This window comes from Delphinus delphis, chromosome 10 (assembly GCF_949987515.2).
Source record: "Delphinus delphis chromosome 10, mDelDel1.2, whole genome shotgun sequence".
NCBI classification, from domain to species: Eukaryota; Metazoa; Chordata; class Mammalia; order Artiodactyla; family Delphinidae; genus Delphinus; species Delphinus delphis.
Genome location: NC_082692.2, coordinates 13,681,058 through 13,707,621, shown reverse-complemented (window position 1 = coordinate 13,707,621; position 26,564 = coordinate 13,681,058). Strand labels below are relative to the sequence as shown.

Genomic DNA, 26,564 nt, shown 5'->3' with positions numbered 1-26,564 from the left:
GCACGAACCCGTGTCCCCTGCATCAGCAGGCGGACTCTTAACCACTGCGCCACCAGGGAAGCCTCCCAATTCATTTGAATTAAGAATAAAAGCAAACCTAGTATCTGTAGACCATAATATGTTCTTCCTGAGGCTTCAGAATAGGAATCAGACATTTAACTGTTTTCACAGAGTCAATGGCAGCTCTAAAGTAAAGAGCAATTAAGGGGCTGGTGAAGGGTCATAGAGCTTATTCCATCTGGGATTAAAAGGTTCTCTTTTTCCCCCAAAGGATCTACTTTCCTTTGATTTAGTGCCTTGGGCATCTTGATATGAATTAATTCTAATTCTGTGGGTCACGTAAATTCCCTTCAACCTCTACACCATTACCCTCTCTCTTTTCCATTCTCGGGACAGATAAGGAAGTTTGAGCTCATTGCGTAGTTACATACCAGGCAGAGAATAAACTAAGGAAGAAGAGAGGATACTATGCCCAAAAGAAAGGGGGTCCTTTCTCTCGTCCTAAAACACTTACCTCTTTGGTTTCTTGGCCTGAGGCTCTAGGCTTACTGAGTTTTAAAACAGTTCATACAAGAGGAAGAAAGAAGATAGGGAGAAAAAGGAAACTGTTAACATTCTCTCGTAAAGTGGATTGGTTGTTTGGGAACAGACCAGATCATCTTCGGCTTCTGTCCTATGACATATCATAGAGTCAGAGTGACGTGCTGATTAGGATGACCTTTTTAAGAATATGTTGTATAGTGATAAAGGCTTAAAAGAGGTTAATTAATTCCAAAAGAAAATGTTATCAAATATGTCTAAGAGAAGAGTGTTTCCAGACTTGTGTTGGGATCAGAGGAGAAAAGGAAACCTCAGTCCCTGTACCTCTACCAGGTTTGTGTGTAGCATAGCCAGGCCCAGAGTCTCCAGGCAAGGCTTCCCGGGCTGGTCTGTGGCAGGCTTGGGGAGGGATGCTTTGAGTTGCTCTCTCTTGCCTATCTGCATGTTGATTTGTGGCCACTGAGAAAGCCTGGTGAGTAGTAGGGTTGCTGTGTCGTGGCAGCTGCTAAAGCAGTTTAAAAAGGCCTCAGTCACATCACCTCTGCATTGGCATGGAACCCCCTGCCTCAGCCATCTGGGGTCATGTGTGTTTCTACTTACCACTGACCAACAAGTAGAAATAAGAATTAAACATCTTATTCAGTGTCCTTTAGCAAAAACCCTAGGATATGATGTTATAAAAAAATTGGTGTGTTTCCCAGTTTTCTCTCTCTGGAAAAGATTCATAAACACTCAGTTAGGGCCCTAAAAATGGTTGGTGAGGACCCTGTCCTTTCTTTTTGAAACCTAGAGCCTAAATAGAGAAAAAATATATGTATACTGTTTGAGAAATACGTATATTTTTTAATTCCAAGAGAACTTTTCTTCTCTAGCCCTTACGTGTAAGATTTCTTTAAACTCCCTCAAAAAAGATCACCATATTATTCTTTTTTTCCCCCCCAGAAGTTCTAGGGCTACGTTAGAAGTTCTAATCCTTTGGAGTATGTCAGTTTTCCCTCTGTGGAAAAAGTCTTACCCACCCATGGTCTGCCTTTGTGTAAAAGGGTTTTTTTTTAGGAGTCCATTTTCCATTGGCCTTTCAGGTTAACATATTTCAGGGACTCTGTGTCAGGACTCTATGAAGAAAAGTATTCAGCTTTGAAAAAATAATGAATTTGAGAATTTTATATCAGCAAAGAACAGTATTTTTTTTTTAAATCTACTCTTTAACAGAGTACTAATTCTGAGGAAAACATTGGAGGTAAGAGTACAGTTTATTACTAAGTTTATTTCCTACCCCAGACAATTAGCTCTGATCTGAGTTCAGAACCCAGTTCTGTTGCTTATTAGTTGTGCAATCTTAGGTCAGCTACTTAACCTTTCTGAGTCTTTGAAATGGAAACGCCATCCACCCTTAAGTTTGTTGCAAGGTTTTCATGAGATGATGCATGCAAAGCGTATAGTGCCTCTACCTGAGATATAGCCAGCAGCCAGTAGAATTATTATTGCTGCTGTGGTTGTCATTTTTCTTAAAACAACTCACCTATACTCTGTGTATCTAGTGATTTTTTAAAAGTACTTTCTACTCTGTTTTGTATTATTTAACCCTGTTTTTAAAGCTAACATGCTATTTTCTTTTCCTCTTCTCATATAGAAAACTACTAAAATTTACCTGCTGATTTCACAAATTGGTAGGGTCTTCTGGTAAAGTCAGTCAATAGCTATCATGAGGTGATGTAAAAATTCCTCTTCATTTCCTTCTCTTATCCTGGAAATTAAAATGAGAGTCAATTTATAGAAATATGACACGAGCAGCACTGAATAATAAGCAAGTGTGTGAGTCTCAGGCTAGTCTGAGAATACGAACACATCTCCTAGGTCCCATGTACTTCAGGGAAATATTTACCATTATGGTGATTTCTTTGTTTACCATCCAGATTATCTAACATACTGTTTCCCTAGAGACAGCATGACTTTCTCTTTTGTGCATGTGGTCAGTGCCTTCCTTAATCTTTCTCCATTACATCCAGGCCATTGGTTGTTACCAAGCTAATGTCCTGCCATAGCCAATGAGCTCGTTAGGACCGAGTCCTGCCTACACCACAGCCACCACTCGTCACAGTCGTGGCCCCTTTCAACAAGACCCATTAGCATTTCTAATACCTGTTCACCCACCTGTGTGTTGGTGATCTCTCAATCTGCAAACACAAAAAATCAGAAATAGTTGCAAGTGAATTGCTTTCTTGACTATTAACACCTGAGAAATTGCCAGACCATATACTCAATCAGTGTTTTCAAACACATGCTGTTATCTGTAATTTTCCTCTCACATTAGAGAAATTCAGAAGTAATAAATTTGTGGCTAAAATCAGAAATACAGACCCTTTGCCATGTGCTGAAACCAATGCTAGAAGAGCGTTAAAAAGTGACCATCAGAAAAATCAAATCTCATGTGGCTCTGTCTTTGAAGTTGTCTTAGCTTTCATTGAGTTTTTCTTCTCGGTGGATAGAATCCCAACCCCCTTTCCCCTGTCATCTGCTTTTTGCAATTGAGTGGTCTATCTAAACATTAGGACGAGCTCATCAAATTGAAGAAAGTCACATAGTAGACGTGGGGAATGTTTCCCCCCAGGGCATTGATCTAAAATGTTAAGGAAAAGGAAGTGGAGAGGATTTCATCCCACCGGGCCTCTCGGGCCACTCACAGGCAGCACATTGAAAGGCTCGATTCTGGGGGCGGGGATGGTTTTCGCCCTCAGGAACACCCACGGCCTCCCTGTTGTAGCCACCGCTGAAGGCACCTCGCCTTGTCTCTTGGCTCACCAGACCCAGTTCAAAATGTGGTTCAGGTCCTGGAGAAACAGTACCTGGAAGAAAAGAGGAGCGCCCTTGAGGAGCAGCGGCTCATGTACGAGCGCGAACTGGAGCAGCTCCGCCAGCAGCTGTCCCCGGAGAGGCGGCCCCAGAGCAGCGGCCCTGACCGCCTGGCCTATAGCAGCCAGACAGCTCAGCAGAAAGTGACCCAGTGGGCAGAGGAGAGGTACGAAGGGGAACGGGGGTGGAGGGGCCCAGAGTCAAGGCCTCGGGGTCCTGGGCGAGGCGGTCGTGAGGCACGTCAAAGCGGGACAGACCTGGCAAAGAGGGAAATCTTACTCCCGTGTCTGGACTGTTAGCACTTGCCTTTCCTTTCAGAGATGTTATTTATCCTAAGTGTGTTTACTGTGATGTTAGTTGTTAAAGATTGCACCTGCCCCCTTACCCTTTAATAAAAACGGTACCAAGAGTTAGAATACCACGGTCTGGTCTTAAAGTAGAGAACATTTGAATAGTTCTTCAGCATAAAACCATTTCTTGTTTTTTATTTCTCTTATGTTGGAACCCATTTAAATACAATTTTAATGTTAAGAAGTCTACTAAATGTGAATTTTTTTTTACCTTGTGACTTCATTTATATCAGAACTGAGGTAGTGGTGGAGGGAACGGTAACAAAAACAACCACAATAAGTATTGCTGAGTTCTGTTGGGGTCTTACCACAGTCTAGGAATGCTGCTTATTTTATTTAATGCTCCCAGCGGCACCAAGCCGTGGGAACTATTCGTTCTGTCTTGTAGCTTGGACAATCATTTTAAATACCTTCCCTCACTCACCCATTAAGTAAATGAAAAGGCCAGGGTTTGAACCCGGGTCTGTTGATAGCCCATTATCCTGTGTTGTAATAAAAATAATGGCGCCTGACGTGTCTTGAGCGTTTATCACGTGCTGACACTCCAAGCAGTCGAAAATCCGAGTATAACTTTACAGTAGGTTCCTGATATCTGCATTCCACATCCACAGATTCAACCAACCATGGATCACAGTGAAAAAAATCTGTATCTCCGTGGGCCTGCGCAGTTCAAACCCATGTTGTTCAAGGGTCAGCTGTACCCTTTATTTCATTCAGTGGGTAATTTTTGCATATCCTATGATGGACCATGCACTTTAGGTGTAGTGACAAGCAAAAAAGCCATGGTCCCTGCCCTGGGGGTGCTTACAGCTTCGTAGAGGAGACGGACATTATTGGTCAAATAATTACACAAATAAATGAAAAATTGTAACTATGATGAAGGCTACTGAGGCAAAAGATGTGGGGCTGGGAAAACATATAATAGGGTTCGGACCCAGTTAGGCTGTTAGAGAAGCTTTTATCAGGAAGTGCTATTGTGTAGAGTTGAGAAACAAATTTCTGCTGCCACAGAAGTCCCTACTTCTCACCTTTTACCAACTGAAGAAATCACGTAAAACACTTTCTCCTTACTGGCTCCAGATCTCGCCCACCCCAAAGCACACAGAAGTCGTAATCATTTCTTTTTCCTAAAGGATTGCTTTATTGGGTTTTGTGTGTACGTGTGCATTACCATATCAAAATCTAGTTGTTTTCAAATGTTATATAATTTAAAACATGGTTTGAAGTTAAGTCACCCCACGTGTTTGCTCTTCATCTGTGGTTACTAGTGGAGAGCTCACGGAAACCTGGTGGGAAGAGAGGAGGATAAGAGGTGAATTGGCAAAAATAGCTTGAAAAACAATTGTTTGAGAGTTTTCTACTACTTTCTAACAACATGACTCACTTGGAAACGGGACTGCCGTTTTCTTTTGGACATTCTCATGTCCTTTTCTGCTGTGCCACAGGGATGAACTCTTCCGCCAAAGCCTGGCAAAACTGCGGGAGCAGCTGGTCAAAGCTAACACCTTGGTGAGGGAGGCTAACTTCTTAGCCGAGGAGATGAGCAGACTCACCGACTACCAGGTGACTCTGCAGATCCCTGCTGCAAACCTCAGTGCCAATAGAAAGGTAAGAATGTTCTCAAAGAAGATGAGAATAAGAGGTACAACAGTAGATGCTGTAAGTGGAACGTAAACCTGGCATCCACAGAACATCCGTGAGGAGACCCTGACGTGAGCCAGAGGGTCTGTTCTTTTTAAGACATCCTTTAGAGATCTTGGGTATATATGCCTTTGGGTATTTTATGATCGGAATATGAGAATTTTGGGGGCTAAAAGCCTTGCTAATTTAAATGCTTTCTTTAAAACAGTGAAACTGGGGAATTCCCTGGCAGTCCAATGGTTAGGACTCGGTGCTTTCACTGCTGTGGTCCCGGGTTCAATCTTTGTTTGGGGAACTAAGATCCTACAAGCTGCTGGTATGGCCAAAAAATGAATGAATGAATGAATGAATAAATAAATAAAACATTGAAACTAGAAATATATATAAGTAATTCCTCCTGCTTTTCTCTTTCATATAAATGCCTCCTGAAATGGGGGAATGTGTGTATATTTTGTGATAGTACCATTCTGAGAGTGAATTCTTCGAGAAAGGAAGACTCATACGATACCTGTTTTTCATACACAGAAAGATTCTTTGCAGCCATTGGGAAGTTTCCTGTCATTTCAACTTGAAATTTTCATTTAAGGAGAAACTTTGGAAGAAATAATTTTTCATCCATTCATTTTTCCCTCCAGCAAGCGAGCTAGAAACGAGTCAGAGAGTGTCTCGTCAGTCTTCTTGTATTTTAATCTTTTGACCAAGTAGTTCTCCTTTGAGAAATTTATTCTAAATCTGTACTTATAGACGTGTTCATAAACATTTATGTGCTTTTGTACCAGGACACTTATCACAGTGGCCTGTGTAATAGCAAAAATTTGAAGCAGCCATGATGTTGACCAAGAGAATAATTAGTCAAGTGAGTGGTACATCCCTATAATGGATGGCTGTGTTGCTATGAAAAATCATGTTTATGAAGAATATTTAACCACACAAGAAGGTGAACTGTGGAGAGAGAATTGGGATAGGAAATTTGTATATTTGTTTGGTTCTGACTGTGATAAAAATAAACTGTGTGTGCATGGGTATACAAAGAAGATTGAAAATAAACCAGAATACTCCCTAGGTGATAGGGTTTCATCTTCTTTTGTATACATTATGTGTTTTTTCTTTTCAAACTTTCTACTTTATGATAATACATATTGCTTCAACAATCCAAAAGAGTTATAACAAGATGCGTTATGTTTGTTTTTTGTTTTTGTTTTCCTTCATTCTGCAGAGAGGAGCCATAGTGAGCGAGCCAGCTATTCAAGTGAGGAGGAAGGGAAAGAGCACCCAAGTGTGGACCATCGAGAAGCTGGAGAATAAATTAATCGATATGCGAGACCTTTATCAAGAATGGAAGGAGAAGGTTCCTGAGGTAAGAGGGACAAAATGTAAAGGAGCTTTGGTTGTGCTAAAAGGACAAGAATATAAGTGATTTAATCGTCAGAACACACATATGTGCGTCAGTGAATATCTGTCGTGCTACTTGGGACATTTATATTAGAAATGTAAAGTTAAAGTGACCTTGAGAGGATCAGTTGAATCGGTCATAAAACATGTGATCCCCACACAGATAGGAACTAAATGAAGAGAACACATAGCATGTTCTTATTGGGTTGCTGCTACATTTCAAGTGAAGTGAAGTAGGACAAAGCGAACTTGTGCTGTTTCGTCAGTGCTGTTAACAATCAGCTTAAATGAAGCCAGTGTGGATTTTGTATTCATTAGCATGTGTTCATGCTCCCCTAGCTGTGTTCATGGCTAGGTAGATGCTAAGAATAATTCTAGAAAGCATGATCCATTTTTTCTACATTAGTAATGGAAAAAAGATTCGGTGAAGGAAATGAGGCAAAGCACAGGGAATGAAACCTTGCAGGTGGGGTGTGATAGGGAAGACAGGGTGTGATAGGTGGGGCTGTAACCAAAGAAGAGCTCTCCCTGCCCTTATGTCACTTAACAAGCCCCTCCTGTGGGATAGTTCTGTTTTATTCGTGTGACATGATTCTATTTTTACTTCTTTTTAATTTATTTGGATAAGTGCTTTTTTTTTTTTAATTAATTAATTTATTTATTTATGGCTGTGTTGGGTCTTCGTTTCTGTGCGAGGGCTTTCTTTAGTTGTGGCAGACGGGGGCCACTCTTCATCGCGGTGCGCGGGCCTCTCACTACCGCGGCCTCTCGTTGCGGAGCACAGGCTCCAGACGCGCAGGCTCAGTAATCGTGGCTCACCAGCCCAGTCGCTCCGCGGCATGTGGGATCCTCCCAGACCAGGGCGTGAACCTGCGTCCCCTGCATTGGCAGGCGGACTCCCAACCACTGTGCCACCAGGGAAGCCCAGTGCTTTCTTTTTAAAACATTTAAAAATGCTGGTTTTAAATAGTATTGTTTAAGTTGATGTTTTGTTTCCTACTCTCCTTCCCCCCGCCTCTCCTACCATTCAGACAAAGCGACTCTACGGGAAACGAGGTGACCCTTTCTATGAAGCCCAAGAGAATCACAACCTAATTGGCGTGGCTAATGTGTTCTTGGAGTGTCTGTTCTGTGATGTGAAACTTCTGTATGCAGTTCCTATCATCAGCCAGCAGGGGGAGGTAAGGACAAGCCAGCCTCTGAGAAAATGGCCATGGTTCAAGTTTGGTTTTTTTTTTTTTCCATCTTTATTGGAGTATAATTGCTTTACAATGTTGTGTTAATTTCTGCTGTACAACGAAGTGAATCAGCTATATGTATAGATGTACCACCAATATCCCCTCCCTCTTGAGCCTCCCTCCCACCCTCCCTATCCCACCCTTCTAGGTCATCACAAAGCACCGAGCTCAAGTCCATTTTTTATTTTTTAGTTCGATTTAAGCTCTGTTCTTGAGGTAGATCAAGAAACTAGGGTGAAGCATCAGGATCACATTCTTCTTTCTCTACTAATATCAAAAGAAACTATCAAAATTAAGGCATGGTTTTAAAAGATTATTAGAACATGTTTTTTATTTGTGGTTCGTAAGTATTTTCTTTGTTTTAATCAAATTTGAAAGCTTTTGGAAACCAGATTCAGCTCCGTGCCCCATATTGATTTCTCTTTGAATCTCTCACCTCTGTAGTACACTTTAACTCCTTCCTGGCCCTAAGTGGTCTTTACAACATACAACTTGGGAGGATTATTTTGAAATTCTAAAATATTCAAAGAAAACAAGCTTAAGCATCCCACTGTTACCTCCTCTTTTTAAAAAAAATGCCCCCATATTTCATTTATTTCATTATATTGGCCTTCTGTCAGCCTGAAACATTTCAGAAAACGTTCAAGTTCAAACTTTTTTATATTATCCACTTCATCAACTGATGTTTTCATTTTAAATTTAGTAACATCCTTATTTCCTAGCTTATCCTTCAATAACATGCAAACTTGGAAATACTAAGTTATTTTTTGTGATTCTTAGAACAGACTAAGAATAGGGTGCCATTCTGCCCAAAGGGAACCCAGAAAATAGACCCTAGATTCCAAGTTGTGATGTGTAAGTGCACAGCTCACATTCCACGTATAGTAACCCACCTGTGGACATTATGCTCTAGGAAAATAGTGGGCTAAGTTGCTTTTTCCCATGTTAAAAATGGGCACAACTCCTATGGCAAAGAGATCTAGTGGCTGAGTTCCTAGTCAGGGTTTCTTAAGCTAGGGTTCATGTGGGCTTTGAGTATTTCGTTAATCCCCTGAAATTATACTAAAAATGTATTAGGGTCTCAAAAAACGTTGGGGAAAAAAAGCTTAAGAGCCACTGTCTTCTAACGTTTTCTCATATTTCCTTTCTTCCCTTCTCTTGCTCCTTCCTCCATATTTGTCTCACTTGTCAAACACCGTCAACTAATTTCTCTCAGGTCCTGGGTGTCAGGGCCAATTGCTCTGTGGAAGTTAGATCTGAGCTACCTTTAAAAATAAGCCTCACTATGTAAGATGACACAGCAGTGCCAGAGCATGTGTCCCCTTCACAAGTCCGTTCATTACAACCTAACACTGTGTTGCCAAAGAAAACTTGGCCAGTTACCACACTCTGAGAATGCAAAGGTCAGGGTCATTCCTATCCTTAAATCAGTTCTGTGAAACCAGCCATAAGAGAGACACTGCTAAACTAGCCCAGTGCAGAGAACCACCAGGATAATCTGGAAACTTAAGTTCCCCCGCCCCCCCCTTTTTTTTTTTTTTAGAAAAACAGTCTCAAAGAAACTATTTCCTTATAACTTGGTGACTTTGTCGCTCCTCCTGGAGTAGGTCTCACCCCCTCACCCTTCTCCCAGCCCTAGGGTCACTTCCATTCTCATTCTCTGCCCCCAAGAGGGTAAGGGAGAGGCTCCATGAGCCCAGTGGCCATGACTGTTTGGTTTACTGTTGTAAACACAGCACTTAGTACAGTTCCCGGCACACACTCGACTCTCAGTAAATATTTGTTGAGTGGATAAATTTATCTCCTAACAACCTGCACGTATCTCTATTAGAGCAGCTAGTTTACACTGGGTTTTTATTTACTTATTTGTTTGTTTATTTATTTATTTATTGGCTGCTTTGGGTCTTTGTTGCTGCGCACGGAGCTACACTTCATTGCGGTGCGTGGGCTTCTCATTGCGGTGGCTTCTCTTGTTGCAGAGCACGGGCCCTAGAGCACGTGGGCTTCAGTAGTTGCAGCACACGGGCTCAGTAGTTGTGGCTCACGGGCTCTAGAGCACAGGCTCAGTAGTCGTGGCACACGGGCTTAGTTGCTCCGTGGCATGTGGGATCTTCCTGGACCAGGGCTCGAACCCGTGTCCCTTGCATTGGCAGGCAGATTCTTAACCACTGCGCCACCAGGGAAGCCCCCTACACTGCGTTTTTAAGTCTGTGTCTTTCCCCACTTGACTGTGAGTCCCCAGACAGCAGAGCCTGTGTCTTTTTATCGTGGTGTTCCCATGATGCCAGGTATTTGATCAAATGAGTAAATGAATGAATATGTGAACGAGGGAAACAGATAACTCCAGGTAGAATGTGATAGCTGCCTTTGTGCTGTTCATGGGCTATTCTGTAGAAGACGGGTAAGAATGAAAATGACTCCAGGAGGCAAGGTACAAAGGCAAATTTGGCTCAAAGTAAGGCAGGGTGATTACAGGGCAGGCGATGGAGTGGGCTGGCTCTGGAAGTACTGAGAGCTTCCCGTTGCTGGAGGTGGCCCAGCAATAACAGTGGAGCTGCTCGCCGGAGATGTTGTAGCATGCTTTCCACCTCAGGTCAGTATTGTCCACAGGATGTCTTTTAACCCCACGGCACTCTGGTTCCTTGACCCAGGTTGCCGGGCGTCTCCATGTGGAAGTGATGCGAGTTACAGGCGCCGTCCCGGAACGCGTGGTGGAGGATGACTCCTCGGAGAACTCCAGTGAAAGCGGGAGTCTTGAAGTCGTAGACAGCAGCGGGGAAATCATTCACCGAGTCAAAAAACTGACATGCCGGGTGAGAGGGCAGGGCTGGGAAGGCTCAGATAAATGCCCTTTTCAATTCAAAACAATTTTATGGAAAATCTTAGGAGTTTTTCATAGAAGATGGTAAAAGTTAAACTTTCTGTCAATAAATACAATAACAGACAGTACTTTTCCCAGAAGTGCAGCACACTTTCTGATGACAGTTGTATGAAATTTCAGAAGTCTGTGTATGTGGCATGCAAGGAGTGCATATTGTTTAGTGAATCATGCTTTTCTAGTAAAGGTCACAGCTGTGTCAGAAACTCAGTCATTAGGCAAATTTGAGAGGGGTGTGTGCATTTGTCACCATGCTCACATACTGTAGTTATGGAACTATGGTACGCATTTCATTACAAGTAGGTAACCCTTAATGAAATATTTTCAGTTGTCAAATGGATGACTGATTTATTTATTTCATCACCCACTCTTAAATTTGAGGTAGCTGGATATGAAAAGAATGCATAGTTTGTTTTCTTTATGAGAGTTATATTTGCATTTTTTTCTCTCTCCAGGTAAAAATTAAAGAGGCAACTGGGCTGCCCTTAAACCTCTCAAATTTTGTCTTCTGTCAATACACATTCTGGGACCAGTGTGAATCCACAGTGGCTGCCCCAGTAGTGGACCCAGAGGTGCCTTCCCCACAGTCCAAGGATGCCCAGTATACTGTGACCTTCTCTCACTGTAAGGTACAAATGCCATTACAAAATGAGCTACTTGGGAGACAACCGGCCACGGCTCAGTTCAAAAGTCTACTTGTAACTTAGAGTTTTTTCCCATATGAATGTTTCATAAACATAATAGGTTTATTGAGCTTTTTAACCTCAAAACGTACTTTAATACAAATTCAGATCGTTTGAAAGTGTTTAAAATAAAATCTGGGGACTTCCCTAGTGGCACAGTGGTTAAGAATCCGCCTGCTAATGCCGGGGACATGGGTTCGAGCCCTGATCCAGGAAGATCCCACATGCTGTGGAGCAACTAAGCCCGTGTGCCACAACTACTGAGCCCACACGCCACAACTACTGAAGCCCATGCCCCTGGAGCCCGTGCTGTGCACCAAGAGAAGCCACTGCAATAAGAACCCCAGGCACCACAATGAAGAGTATCCCCCACTCACCGCAACTAGAGAAAGCCCACACGCAGCAACGAAGACCCAATGCAGCCAAAAAATAAATAAAATTTAAAATAAATAAATAAATAAAATAAAAAACTCTGAAAGACCTCTACCTGAAATCTGTGATGACCAGTGACAATTTGCTGCATATTATGTGTGTGCAAACATATGTTCATACACATAAATGGCCAGAGATACACACTCTTACCGTCACGCATGCATAACTTTAAAAAGCTTTTTACAAAAATGTGATCACATTTTACAGATTGCAGAATTGCCTTTTATTATTTTAATATACGTGAGCATCTAACCATATAAGTTGCTGTAGATATCTTTCATTCTTTTGAATTCTAAGCATAGCATTCTAAAGTCCCGTATGAGCTTTTAAAGATCATACAAAATGAGAGAGGCGAATATTTGGTGAATATTGGCTGGACCTATTTTGTGACATCAGCTACTCTTCCTGTCTTTCATATCAGACTGCCAACCAGTCATTTCTGACAGCCAGACTCTAGCCTCTGTGTAATTTTGTTTTTCTTTGGGCAATTCTCTATAGATATTCAAGACCCCTTCTTTTCGAAATGGTGCCTATTCTTTCTGGTTCTACAGTTAGAAGACAAATCCATATCACCACCTATAAAATTTCCCATATGTAAAGTCTGTCAAGGTTTTTTTTTTGAAAGGCTAGATTTCTCTTTTTTTAAGATATTTATTTATTTGCTTGCACCAGGTGTTAGTTGTGGTAGGCGGGCCTCTTAGTTGCGGCACACAGGCTCCTTAGTAGTGGCACGCATGTGGGGTCGAGTTGCCTGACCAGGGATCGAACCCAGGCCCCCTGCATTGGGAGAATGGAGTCTTATCCACTGTGCCACTGGGGAAGTCCCTGTCAAGTTTTTATTTATTTGTTTTTTAAAGATCTTTTTTGATGTGGACCATTCTTAAAGTCTTTATTGAATTTATTACAATATTGCTTCTGTTTTATGTTTTGGTTTTTTGGCCCCAAGACATGTGGGATCTTAGCTCCCCGACCAGGGATCGGACCCGCACCCCCTGCATTGGAAGGTGAAGTCTTAACCACAGGACTGCCAGGGAAGTCCCCTGTCAAGTCTTTATTTTGATGAGAATAGCCTACTTTTTATTTTTACCTGTATTCACCAAGTCTGTTTCTCAATTCTTTATTAATCTTTTGTTGTTGTTGTTGTCGTTATGGTTCTCTGAATACTCTTTTAAATATTCCCCATCTTTCTTTGGATCCAAAAAGCTGCTTATTTAGAAGGATGAAACCTGGATTTTAAGTACATCCTAGTTAACAACTGGTTTAATAGATGCTAGTCTCAGAGACTTTGGACTCGCTGTGTGACCTTGGGTTTTTTTTTTTTTTTTTTTTTGCGGTACACGGGCCTCTCACTGCTGTGGCCTCTCCCGTTGCAGAGCACAGGCTCCGGACGCACAGGCTTAGCGGCCATGGCTCACGGGCCCAGCCGCTCCGCGACATGTGGGATCTTCCTGGACTGGGGCACGAAGCCGCGTCCCCTGCATCGGCAGGTGGACTCTCAACCACTGCGCCACCAGGGAAGCCCAACCTTGGGGTCTTTTTGGGGTTTTTTTTAACCTCTAAGATGCATAGTTTGTGCTAATTGGTCATGAAGTTTATTTTCCTTTTAAAATTCTGGCTCTGTCTCCAAATAAAATAAGAAGTTAGGTAGTATAAGGTTAAACCAATACAGCGCAGCCCTTTCGAGAAATTAGAGTCACCTGAGATTCCACTAATGGGAAGGAAGTCCACATGGTTCCTCGCCTGCTGCTTTGTTCCAGGTGATGCCTCACTGCTCCGTCTATTCGGCACCCGTTTCCTCATGCTCATCTGTTTGTATTTCACAACAAACAGTTGGAGTGGGAGGGTTTAAGAGTAAGAGTGCAGAATCTTGGAGATAATCGTATAAAATTTAATTCTGTTTTGATCTTCTAAGCCATAGCAAGGAACAATCAGAAGTTCCTTTTTTTTTTTTTTTTTGCTGTGCTGATTGGTCTGTTCTGTCTGAAAGTCAGAGTGGTCCCAGGGAAAAGAGAGTGAACCAGGAGGAAGGGAGGACAGATTTAGCTCTGCAGCCAACAAGCAGTGCGATGTGGGGCTGCTGCTTTCCTCAGTGTCCTCATTTATTAAAGAAAGGAGTTCAAGGCTTCCCTGGTGGCACAGTGGTTGAGAGTCCACCTGCCGATGCAGGGGACACGGGTTCGTGCCCCGGTCCGGGAAGATCGAACATGCCGCGGAGCGGCTGGGCCCGTGAGCCACGGCCGCTGAGCCTGCACGTCTGGAGCCTGTGCTCCGCAACGGGGGAGGCCACAACAGTGAGAGGCCCACACACCGCAAAAAAAAAAAAAAAAAAGGAGTTCAGTTAACTTACCTCAGAGTATCACTTCCCATCTAATATTCTGGTTTCTTTGCGGTTTTCTGTGAAACAGCAGCAATGGTTTTAAGGTTGGGATCAGGCTAGTGTGCTCTGAAATGACTCTGTATACAGCTGAAAGTTAAAAAGGAAATTTCACAGATTCCTTTCTGCCTAACTCCTGTCACCCTTTCCTCTCCCCCGCGTATCCCAGGACTACGTGGTGAGTGTAACGGAAGAATTCCTGGAGTTCATTTCAGATGGAGCATTGGCCATCGAAGTGTGGGGCCACCGGTGCACCGGGAACGGCAGCTCTGTCTGGGAAGTCGATTCCCTTCATGCTAAGACAAGAACGTTGCATGACAGGTTTGTGCTTGGCTGAGGGCTTTAGACGCAGGGTCAAGGCTCACCCTTGGACAGTGGTTGAAGAACAAGGACTCTCTGAGCCTGTTTCCTCCTTTGTGAATGGGAATGGTGAAAGGAACTACCAGGCCCTGGAAAAATTCGATGGGGAAAGGAAAGTCTTTTCAACAAATGAGACGGAAACATCTGTGTACCTTTATGGAAGAAAACAACCTTGATCTTAATTCACAGGAGACACAACACTTAATTTGAGATGGAGCATGACTTTAAATGTAAAAGATAAAACTATAAAGCTTATAGAAGAAAACAGAAGGGTATCTTCTTTTAAAGTTGACCATTTGCCTCTTCCGTGACCCAGCAATCCCACTCCTAGGTATTTACCCAAGAAAAATGAAAACATAAGTCCATAAGCAGCCTGGTACATGAATGTTTATGGCAGTTCTATTCATGATATCCCCCAAACTGTAAACAACCCGATGTCCTGCAGTGTGAGAATGTTTGATAAACAAATTGCGTTATTAGTCATATAATAGAATATTACTCAACAATAAAAAAGGACTCTGTCCCACTCTTCCATATTGTGTATGAATCTCACAAACATTGTTCTTAATCAAAGGAGCCAGACCTAGAAGAGTACACTACGGCATGATTCCATCTCTATGAAATTCTAGAGCAGGTAAAACTAGTCTGTGAGGTTACACAGCTGCTGCAGGTGGTGTGGGGATTGAGTGGGAAGGGGCCTGAGCAGACCTGCTGTGGTGATGGCGGGTGTATGCACAGGTGTATGCACAGGTGTATGCATTTGTCACCATCCCTCCAAGTCTACGCCTGAGATCGGGACAGTTCACTGCATATAAGGTATATATCAATAAAATAAATGAAAAGAACCCATACCACAGGATTGTGTTGAGTGTTAAACAAGAAAATAATCTATGTGACACACATAGCACAGTGCCTCACGGATAGTAAGTGCTCAGGGGCTGGGGCCTTCTTCCTGTTGCTAATAATGTCCCGGACAGTGACATGGTCGTTGGTTGGAACGTGTTTCTGCAGGTGGAACGAGGTTACTCGCAGAATAGAGATGTGGATCTCCATACTAGAGCTGAATGAGCTGGGGGAGTATGCCGCTGTGGAGCTTCACCAGGCAAAAGATGTCAACACAGGGGGTGTCTTTCAACTCAGACAGGTACTAGGTTTGTCTTTGCTTGTTTTGTGTTTTCTCTCTGTCCCACTCTTACAGTTTCTGGAATTTTCTAGTTATTTGCCTCTCTGTTCCCTAATTCTTTCCCCTTCCTTGATCCTCTTCCCCCATCCATCCCTCCCCATCCCCATTCCTGGCCCCCATTTCCGCATCACACCCCCGCCCCTGCAGGGTCATTCCCGGAGAGTGCAAGTCACAGTGAAGCCTGTCCAGCGTTCTGGGACACTGCCACTCATGGTCGAAGCTATCTTGTCCATCTCCATTGGCTGCGTGACCGCCAGGTCCACCAAGCTCCAGAGAGGGCTGGACAGTTACCAGGTGAGACCAACAGATTGCAAACAGTATTTAACAAAGATTGGTTAGTGTAGAATTAAGGTGGTCAGTGATCTGTGACGGAGACCTGTTCAGGAATATAACTGAACTCCTTGCCTTAAGCACGTATTGGCCTCCGCCACCCCATCCATATTTCCGTCCGTTGCCTTTTTGCTAGGTTTAAATTACTGTGTTGGCTTAGTGCCGATTAATAATAATTTTATTTATAAACACATCAATGCTACAGTGCTCATTTACTTTAAGCAGGATTTATTTTATATCTGGCCCAAATTATGTTGGGTGTTTGATATTGCTGGCTTTGGCCTGATCCACTTTTATTAATAGAAAGTTGCCCCCATACACTGGCATACTTAACCAGCTCTCTGAAAGCTTTACTTTTTAATTGAAAGTTGTCCTCATGATCATTTTTTGTTCATTAAATCTCCTTTTGCTAAACCTTCTTTTCTCACTTAAAAAAAAAATTAAAAGATGGAACCAGCTAAGAATTCATCTTATTTACCAGTCACAATAAACTGTAAGATCAGGAACTTGTCCCCAGGGGCCTGAAAGAACGCATGTGCCTCACCAAGTCCCCACTTTACTATCAGATGTAATTAGAGACTGGGAAGAATCAGACCATTGAATTCCGGTTCTCTCACTGCCACACATGAGGGGGAACACACTCCCTGTCATGATGGGGAGAAAACTTTTCTCTGTAGAGTCTGGGCGTAAGCCCAGCCTATCTTGAGAAGGGTTCATCTTCCATCTCAGTTTCCTTTTGGCTTCATGGCAACAAAGACTTTACTGAAACATTGGCTTGGACTGTTGGGCCGTAAGGCAGGCACAGCTGTGTCAGACACTGCCTTCCTCATCCCAGGCCAGAACTGCCTCCGACTCAAGGCCTGGGAAGAGTATGAATGGAGTTGTGAGGCTGGAGTCTGCTGTTTCCAGGGAGGCTTCTCCACCAGACTTTTCGCTGTATGTGGAGGGGAAGTTGGGTTGTCCCCGACTTGGCCATCAGCCCCGGGGGCAACTGCAGGGCCTGGTAGAGAGCACAGACTTGGAGTGAGGAGACCTGGGTTCTTAAGTTTTGTTTGACTTAACTGAGTAATTTAAACTTCGAGTTCCCCTTTTCTTTCCTCTGAAATGATGAGGTAGACGTAATAATTCTCTGAGGTCCCTTTCTGCCATAAAATTTTGTGGCTTAATAAATCTCTGATCTTAGATAAAACTTTGAATCTGTGTGTGTGAATTATGACCTATGAACATGGATCACCAACTGGCTGACTATTCCTGTTTGATGAACATTGCAAGGATTGATCATTTGCACTTTTAAAAACAGCTATACCTCTTGAGTTAAAACTGATTTTTGTCAAAATTTGAGCTCTCAAATATCTGCCTTCCCCCAGTGCTGAATGCTCTTCTTATAGTATCTGTCATGCAAATTTAAACTGTGACTGTTTTAAAGCTTTTATTTTTCTTTGCTGCCATGCTCAAGGTCATGTCCAGTACCATTTTTGTTGTTGACATAGTACTTCAGAATCATTTTGATGCGGGCCTCCCTGGTGGCGCAGTGGTTGAGAGTCCGCCTGCCGATGCAGGGGACGCGGGTTCGTGCCCCGGTCTGGGAAGATCCCACGTGCTGCGGAGCGGCTGGGCCCGTGAGCCGTGGCCGCTGAGCCTGCGCGTCCGGAGCCTGTGCTCCGCGACGGGAGAGGCCACAACAGTGAGAGGCCCGCATACCGCAAAAAAAAAAAAAAAGAATTATTTTGATGCAGTAGCTTGAGCCAATCCAGAATATGCTGATGTCACAACAGTTCTACATCGTGAAAGCTCAAGCTAGTTTTTGATGAATAGAAGTATCTTCTTAGCCTAAAAGATAATGATAAATTAGAGCTGTTTGTACTTTATTCATTAATAGGAGGAATTAATTTGAGAAAAATTATTTCAGTAGTGGGCTTACTACTGAAGTTAGAGTTATCCAAATGAAAATGATGGTTACCAAACTAAAACTAAAGTTTATTTTAAAGTCTACACAGAGAATAATCTTAACAGTATTTTTAAAGCACTTTTAAAAGGCAGTATATTTTGAAGTATACTTAGATATGAAAATAATGTAATTATATTTTTTAAGGCATTTGAAAAAAAAGTTTGTCTTTTGTCTGACTAGGCCACTCCAGTTCCTTTTTTAATATTAACCCTCCAATAACCGTAGAAAAATGAAAGAAGGTTGTTACATGACCCAGTATTCATTTTGAGTAGAACCTGCCTCCATAGAGATGGATATTCTCTACAAATGGGGATTTCTTTATTCTTGTTTCTTTCTTTTTTTCTTTTTTTGGCTGCACAGCTTGTGGGATTTTAGTTCCCCGACTAAGGATTGAACCCAGGCCCACGGCAGTGAGAGCACAGAGTCCCAACCACTGGACCGCCAGGGAGTTCCCTCTTTATTCTTGTTTCTAAGGAAAATTGTCTCAACTAAAACCCTTTTTTTTAATTCCCACACGATGATTTTGTTTTGCAAATGTTTTGCCAAAATGTTTAGTTTATGTAATTATTGTAAAATGTTGCCATGGGTTTAGGACAGTTCTGATTTTTCTCACCTGATTGGCATGGATACTGACATATCCAACAGTGGATAATGATAGAGCCATGTATTCAAAATACTGGGCTGTGCTCTTACTGCGGTGGTACAGTATACAGAACCTTCTACAGTCTTCCCTCGGTATCTGGGGGAATTGGTTCCAGAACCCTCCCCCACTTGGATACTAAAATCTGAGAATGTTCAAGTCTCTTATATAAAATGGCCTAGTACACTCGGCCCTCCGATCAGGAAAGTTCTGTGGTTGGTTGAATCTGCAGATGTGGAACCTGCAGATAAGGAGGGCTGACTGTACGTGGAGTCTTAGCTTCCCGGTGGGTCTTCCCCTGTGATGATTTCACAGTGACAGTGGTGTGGTGCAGGGACAAGGGCGCAGACCTGGCCTCCAGTCCTGACCCTGCCACTATCTGTGTGAACCTTGGTTTCAGTCATTTCATCCTTCAGGCCTTAGCTGCCTCACAGCTAAAACCAGGAGGTGGACCAAGAGACTCCCTCAAGTCTTTTCTAGTTCTGCCCATTCTAAATCTCAGTCAAATAGCTCACCCAGAAACAAATAGCGACTGTTTGCATAACGGTGCCATAAGGCCTGACCCAGCGGGGTTGTATCCAACCCCCAGCTAAGAGAATCTGAGAGCGTTCCCATTTTTAAATGACTGCTTTCTCTATTAAAGAAAAAAATTAAATCTTAAATTCTTTAAGTAATTATGGACAAGTGAATTACATCCGCTTTTTGAGATTCGGTTAAATGTTTTATTATGCCGATGTTGTGTGTGCTATCCATTGTAATGTGTGTGTTAAGCTTAAAGACTTATTTTCCTTATGTGCTGTTTGAGAAAAAAAAAAAAATGCATGTCCTTTGTGTTTATTTTTTCCCTCCCAGAGAGATGATGAGGATGGTGATGATATGGATAGTTATCAGGTATTCCTGCTGCTGTCAATCCTGTGGCATGGGGCACAGCTGCTGCTAATGGCCAGCATTCGCAAAGCCGAGGGCAGGGAGGAGGAAGGGAGGACCGGAGAGCAAGAATAGGCAGTTTTCACTCGCTTTTGATTTGCTTTCAGTGTAATCAGGGATACAATACTATTTCCATAGATTTCCCCGTCAGTTCACAATTTATAAGCAGATGCTGCACTTCCGCTACGCCATCTCAAATTGCTGGCTCGTAAAGCCTTTCTAATAAGACCACTCTCGCTGTATTAAATTGGTGATCTTATGAATTGTAGTTATCATCCATAACCTTTAAGTAGACCTGTCTTTCCTATGTGAACCTGCAGTTAGCTCCTTACATCTAAGAGAGTAGTACTGTTCTAACGTGCCATTGTATCTTTAAAGACTTTTGCCGGTTAGGAAAACTGACGACATTTTAAGCCCATGGTTTTGTTTAGCCAGTTTTCTTCTGTCTTTAAGGCCAATCTTATTCATAACCTGGAGAATTTAGCTCTGAGCTTTAATCTCTTTTTGGAAATCTAGGGGAGAAAAAATATGTGCAAACGTGAAGTTTTACCTAGTCAGGGCTGACTGGCCTACTGTCCATGGAATGTGGGATAACAGTAATGGTCAAGGTGGCAAACCAAGATGAACTTTTCTGGGTTGGTTCCCAGTCTTTGTACTGATTCTCTACATAAATTTTAAAAGCATGTTTTCCTGGTGTGCCTTCCTATAAGTAAAATGTGGGTCCATTGTAGGTAAAGCCTCAGAAGTTCTCAGGTGTCTGCTCTTAACGTAACGTCTTAAGGGTTAGGCCGGAATTAGGCAAGTCAAAGAGCATCCTGAATAGAATTGGTAGGTGGCTTTCCCACCTCATAATTTTACTAAGAAAGAAAACAAGCAAGTAAAAACACATGGTAGGGGAGATACCAGTATCCCCTTGGATCTCAGCAACGCCATTAACTAACGTCCTGTGGCTGTCTGTGCGCTTGCTGCCACGTGGTTCACAGTTGAGTCCAGCGGCTGCTTCTGGGAGTTCTCAGCATGGCTGACTGCATGTTGGCTTCTTGCACGGGAAGTTTTCGGTTAGCCTCATGGTAGCGGTTGGAGGTAAAACCTTTGCAGCAAGTTTGAAAAGTTCTCCACTGATCTATTCTTTGCCTTTCAGAAAATACATCTTATCCAGCCATCGAGCTCTGAATGATGAAAATGCCTGTCGTTTTCCATTCCATTTGCTGCTTTGTGATTCGGGCTGTGTTTCTGGTGTCCTTCTGCTTAGAATCACAAACCCTTCAAACGAATAGCTACAACTCACATACATGCACGCCCATACCATATAAGACTCATCCAACAGCTGGTGTAGTTTGAGCTTCTCTTGCTTTTAAGTATAATTATCTTTTTGGAAATCCAGGGGCTCTGATTTCTGAGTCATGGGATCCTCAGTCAGCATGCAGTGTTCCTGAGGGCTCTTTGCTTTCTTGCATATTAATCACACGGCAATGTTCAATGGCCTTTCCTAATGAAAAGTTTCCTAATCAATTTAAACATCTTTTTTTTTTTAAGAAAAGAAATAGTTATCTGTGTACTCTACAGGAAAATGTTTTCCCTCCCTGATGCCAGGAAGAAGACTTAAACTGTGTGAGAGAGAGGTGGTCTGATGCCCTCATTAAACGGCGAGAATACCTAGATGAACAGATTAAAAAAGTCAGCAATAAAAAAGGTATGTGAGGGCTCCCCTGGTGGCGCAGTGGTTGGGAGTCCGCCTGCCGATGCAGGGGACGCGGGTTCGTGCCCCGGTCCGGGAGGATCCCACGTGCCGCGGAGCAGCTGGGCCCGTGAGCCATGGCCGCTGGGCCTGCGCGTCCGGAGCCTGTGCTCCGCAACGGGAGAGGCCACAACGGTGAGAGGCCCGCGTACCGCAAAAAAAAAAAAAAAAAAAAGGTATGTGAGATTAAACTCTTGGCTGGGAGTAGTTTTTTCACTTCTAGACAGTAGTGGTAGGCTGTTTTCCTCCCTTAGCTGGACTGCTGTGTCTTAGCTTTTTGACCCCCATGACAATTATAGATATTAGTGAATCATTAGTGTACAGTGTTTAAGCAGGCTCTGAATTTGAAAGTAATGTTTCATTACTTGAGTTAACTGACATTAAACGTTAAATTCAGATTTTGTTTTGATGAATTCAAATGCCATCAATATCGACATCTCCCCATGAGGTGTTCCAGGCTCAGAACCTGGGACTGACAGCAGCTAAACGGTCACTTGTGAAGCCACGACACTTGGCAGGTGGGCTGTGGCTACCATTGGGTGGTAGCCATGCTCTTGGCTCCTTCTGGGTGGCCTGAAGCCGGCCTGCAGGTCCACTCGCCACCACCCAGCTCCGAGGATTCAGTTTGTTTACGCTGGCAATGGCCACTTGGATTCTAGAGCAGAAATCTGCTCTTAAAACCCTGGTTTCAGGCTTCCTTGGTGGCGCAGTGGTTGAGAATCCGCCTGCCAATACAGGGGACACAGGTTCGTGCCCTGGTCCGGGAAGATCCCACATGCCGCAGAGCAGCTAAGCCCGTGCGCCACAACTACTGAGCCCGCGCACCTAGAGCCTGTGCTCCACAATAAGAGAAGCCACTGCAATGAGAAGGCCGTGCAGCTCAACGAAGACCCAACACGGCCAAAAATAAATAAGTAAAAATGAGTTAAAAACAAAAAGTAAAACCCTGGTTTCTCATCCTGAGTGAACGATTCACTCAGTGTGGTTGGTTCTCCACCGAAGGACATATTCTGAATGTGAATCCACTTCATGCAGAAGTCGGCGAAAGTCCTTCCCCAATAAAACATCTTGCCTCCGCGTTCTGCTCTTGGCCTCAGTGTGTGTATGTGTGTACTCAACCTGCTAATGAAAACTCACTTTGCCTGTGCCCAGGTAACTCCAGAGTTGAACTAGGCTAAGAGGATTGCAAAATAGATCAAATAAAATCCCTTTCATAACGAGCATGAAGGAAAACAAGTTAGTTTTGCAGAATGCAATATATGGTGTTTTTTAATCCTCTATCCTTATAAAATGATGTGTGGTTTTATAAAGCAATGTCACATCCATTATTGCACTTGATCCTTCTGACAGGTGCCTGAAGTAGACATGACTTGTATTAACCCTATTTGACAAATTAGGAAGCTAAGACTCATCTGTTGAACGACCTTCCAAAATTACAGAACTAGAAAAATAACCCAAGTCTTCTAATCCCTGTTCCAACGCTCTTTCCACTCTTCCTGGGTTTATGATCTGCTAGGCTAGTGTCCTAGCCTCTCTGAGCTTGTCTGGGTGCTCCGTCTTAAACTTCAAAGCCTCAATTCCCTATTTGGGACACCGTGGATGTTTAAGGCACTTGTGGGTACCACTGAGTGCAAATAGATTTAAATTTGGAAACTGTCCTTTCTCCCTCTTGGCGCTCATGTCCTCGTTTTGTCCCACAGAGAAGACAGAGGACGACGTAGAGCGGGAAGCCCGTCTGGTGGAGCAGTGGGTGGGGCTGACGGAGGAGAGGAATGCCGTGCTGGTGCCTGCGCCGGGCAGCGGGATCCCCGGGGCGCCTGCCGACTGGTGAGTCCGCCCTTCCTTCTGGGCAGGCCTGACGATGGTGCCGTGGTCTGTGGCGGGTCATGCAAGTGACCTGCCAGGACTGTCACAGAAAATGTTAAGTACTGTGAGCTGTCCAGGGAAGGGCCACCCAGCCCTAGTACTCCCCTCCGTCTTCTTCTTGCCCACTGCAACCATCTTCCACTCACAGGAAGCCAGCGAGCACTTATCACTGGCCAGGAGTCAGACAGACAGCCCTCCAGCCCTTGGCATGAGCACCTTGGACATGATTACCTGATCTCCAGACATTCTCATATCTTGGGTCGAAAGAAGGGTGTTTCCAGAGCATACTTGAAAAGGGCAGAAAATATGTCTTCTTATTTGCCCTCCTGCCTGTTTATTTTGACTCAACAGAGAGTCAGCACTTAAGCACTACATCCACAATGATCAGTCAGTCAATGGATTGATCAGTCAGTCCTAATGCCCAGAAGAAACAGCATGGGATCCTGGGCTCTGGAGGCAAATCGATCCTGTCCCCTGTTCCTCCTCTAACCCTTCTTCCCATCACTAGAATTATTCTCAGAGAGCCTTCAAATAATCTGTGTTTCAATTAATTACATGTAATTCATATGACTATAATTCTTTATATAAGTCACATAATTCCCATGATTTGTGTTAAGAAGGCTGACAAGATCTGTGAAAATATCTCATTTGTAGAACCTGTATCTGACTCCACAGTGGTTCTCTTCTGCTTTCATACCTCTGTCGTGTTTGGTTATTTAACAAGATGTAAAACACATATTTTGTTATGATTAAATATTGTTATTAAATTTAGGATCCCACCACCTGGAATGGAAACCCACATACCTGTTCTCTTCCTTGATTTGAACGGTAAGTTTGAACCTGACATTCCAAGGCTTATCACATTGCATTAGGTTTGTAATCTAATCAGACCTGCAGTATTTTGATCATTAAATCACTTGCCTAATCACGCACATGCCATATTTAGGTGACATTTTTACTCCAACCAAATATATAAAGCCATGACATGTCGAATCACTAGAAGACAGATGTGGAAATTTATTCTTAAAAAGACAGCACTTGAGAGATTGAGAATTGCATACAAAGGCATGAGAGCAGTTATTGCTCTGAAACAGTAATGGACATGGAAATTACTTGAGAAGGTAATCACCCTTAGAGATCTGAATCTTTATGCATTGCAGGTGCCCAGGAATCTGCATTTCTGACTGGTGCCCTTTGCTCCCCACCCCACCCCCATTTGTTTTGTTTCTAGAACACGATCATCTGTAACCCTGCATGAAGGGTTGTCCTTTACTGTAGAAATTAGATTGAACCTGGGCGAATACAGAACAAGGGTTTTCAACGTGTATTAGCAGTAAAATCCATTTTCAGTGTGAACTTGTGAATGGAACCCCATGTGTGGAATACGGAAGCAGAGTTGCTGAGTTTGGGGATGGGCAGGCTCTGGCAGGCCTTTCTGCAGGGCCCCTGGGATCCTCAAAGCACAGCCTGAAAACCTGTCTTCTGGAGGGAAGACCAGTAATGGATGAATGGAAGACACAGGAGGTTGGCTTTGGCTCTTCATATGAACAGTTTTTTTAAAAGCCTAGAAATAGACCGTTGCCTCATGAAGTGGTGAGTTCCCCATTATTGGAGGTTCTCCATTATACAAGCAAAGACTGGATGACTCTATACAGAGATTTGTGAAGGGTGAATCCTACACTGGGTAGGACATTGGAAAAAGATGGGCTTCACATTTGTCCCAAGTGCTCAGAACTTTGTTTCTAAATTGATAATTTAACCATCCAAATCTCTACACTTGATCTGAGCCAAAAGGCCGAGAAGCGATAACCACTCACATCTCTAATTTAGTGTAAGTTATGTAAGTAGGACCACAAACTTAACACTACGTTAAAGGAGGAATTGACAGAAAGCAGCAAAATTCTAAGGTGTGTTTATGTAGTGAAAATATTTGCTCCCAGGACTACATATAGAATATATTCAGGCCATTTATAGGAGAGTCACAAAGGCACCTTTTTGGCTCCTGAAGTTGTTTCTGTAAAGGATAGAAGCTGTTGTAGTTAGTGGAGTTACTGTTTCAACTGCAGGAATGAAAAACTCAATAAAATTGCATTACATGTAAACTTCATCTGTAAAAAGCATATTTAAAAATTTTGGATGCTTGCTTAAAAAATCTGTTTCCCCCACTTTTGCTTCTGTGCCCTGGACTTGGTCAGCGGATGACCTCAGTGCCAATGAGCAGCTTGTGGGCCCCCATGCATCGGGCGTGAACTCCATCCTCCCCAAGGAGCATGGCAGCCAGTTTTTCTACCTGCCCATCATAAAGCACAGTGATGAGGAGGTAACTGACCTTTAAGAATCTCTTAAAGGGCTTCAGATTAATGCACATGCCTGTGGGCCTCTCTGCCCATTAAACTGCTGTGGTCTGGACTTTGGGAAAGAGGACTGGGAACTTTAAAAAATAGAATGTGTGTGTTGTCAAAAAGGCAAGGAGGGACTTACCTGGTGGTCCAGTGGGTAAGACTCCGTGCTTCCAATGCAGGGGGCCTGGGTTCGATACCTGGTTGGGGAACTAGATCCCGCATGCATGCCGCAACTAAGAAGCCCATGTGCCACAGCTAAAGATCCCGCGTGCTGCAACTAAAGATCCCGCATGCTGCAACTAAGACCCCTCCTCGCAGCCAAAATAAATAATAAATAAATATCTTTTTTAAAAAGGCGAGGAAAAACCTCTGTGATTCAATGTAGAGTGGCATTTATTTTCTTTCTAGTGCATGACATAAAACTGCTCCACCTGAGTTGTCTTGTTTCCATGTCCCCATCCTTCCCCCATCCCTAGGTTTCAGCCACAGCCTCCTGGGACTCCTCGGTGCATGACTCCGTTCACTTGAATAGGGTCACCCCACAAAATGAACGGATTTACCTGATAGTGAAGACCACAGTCCAGCTCAGCCACCCGGCTGCTATGGAGCTGGTGTTACGGAAACGGATTGCAGCCAATATTTACAACAAACAGGTAGTAACGGGGCCCGATTGTGCCGTTTCATACATGAGCACAGAGTTTTTTCCTTCTCTCTATCACAAAGTAGTGTTTTGGGGTGTTAATACAGTGGCTGTGCAAATCGCTACCAGGTTATAATCTGATTCTCATTTATCCAAGATAACAGGGTATGAGGATAGCAGGGGTAAATGTCATCCACCAAAGGACTTTT

General features: G+C 43.3%; 1 protein-coding gene across 1 annotated transcript in view; it reads left to right on the top strand.

Moving 5' to 3' along the window:
- KIF13A (kinesin family member 13A) overlaps positions 1 to 26,564 on the top strand; it is a 216,568-nt gene that overhangs the window by 173,159 nt on the left and 16,845 nt on the right. Inside the window, 15 exon segments of the mRNA XM_060023590.1 lie at positions 3,346 to 3,559; positions 5,189 to 5,351; positions 6,601 to 6,741; positions 7,808 to 7,957; positions 10,666 to 10,827; positions 11,348 to 11,521; positions 14,551 to 14,702; positions 15,753 to 15,885; positions 16,072 to 16,218; positions 19,695 to 19,733; positions 21,363 to 21,462; positions 23,208 to 23,334; positions 24,146 to 24,201; positions 25,569 to 25,693; positions 26,192 to 26,368. Of these exon segments, the coding sequence (XP_059879573.1) occupies positions 3,346 to 3,559; positions 5,189 to 5,351; positions 6,601 to 6,741; positions 7,808 to 7,957; positions 10,666 to 10,827; positions 11,348 to 11,521; positions 14,551 to 14,702; positions 15,753 to 15,885; positions 16,072 to 16,218; positions 19,695 to 19,733; positions 21,363 to 21,462; positions 23,208 to 23,334; positions 24,146 to 24,201; positions 25,569 to 25,693; positions 26,192 to 26,368 (2,060 nt within the window).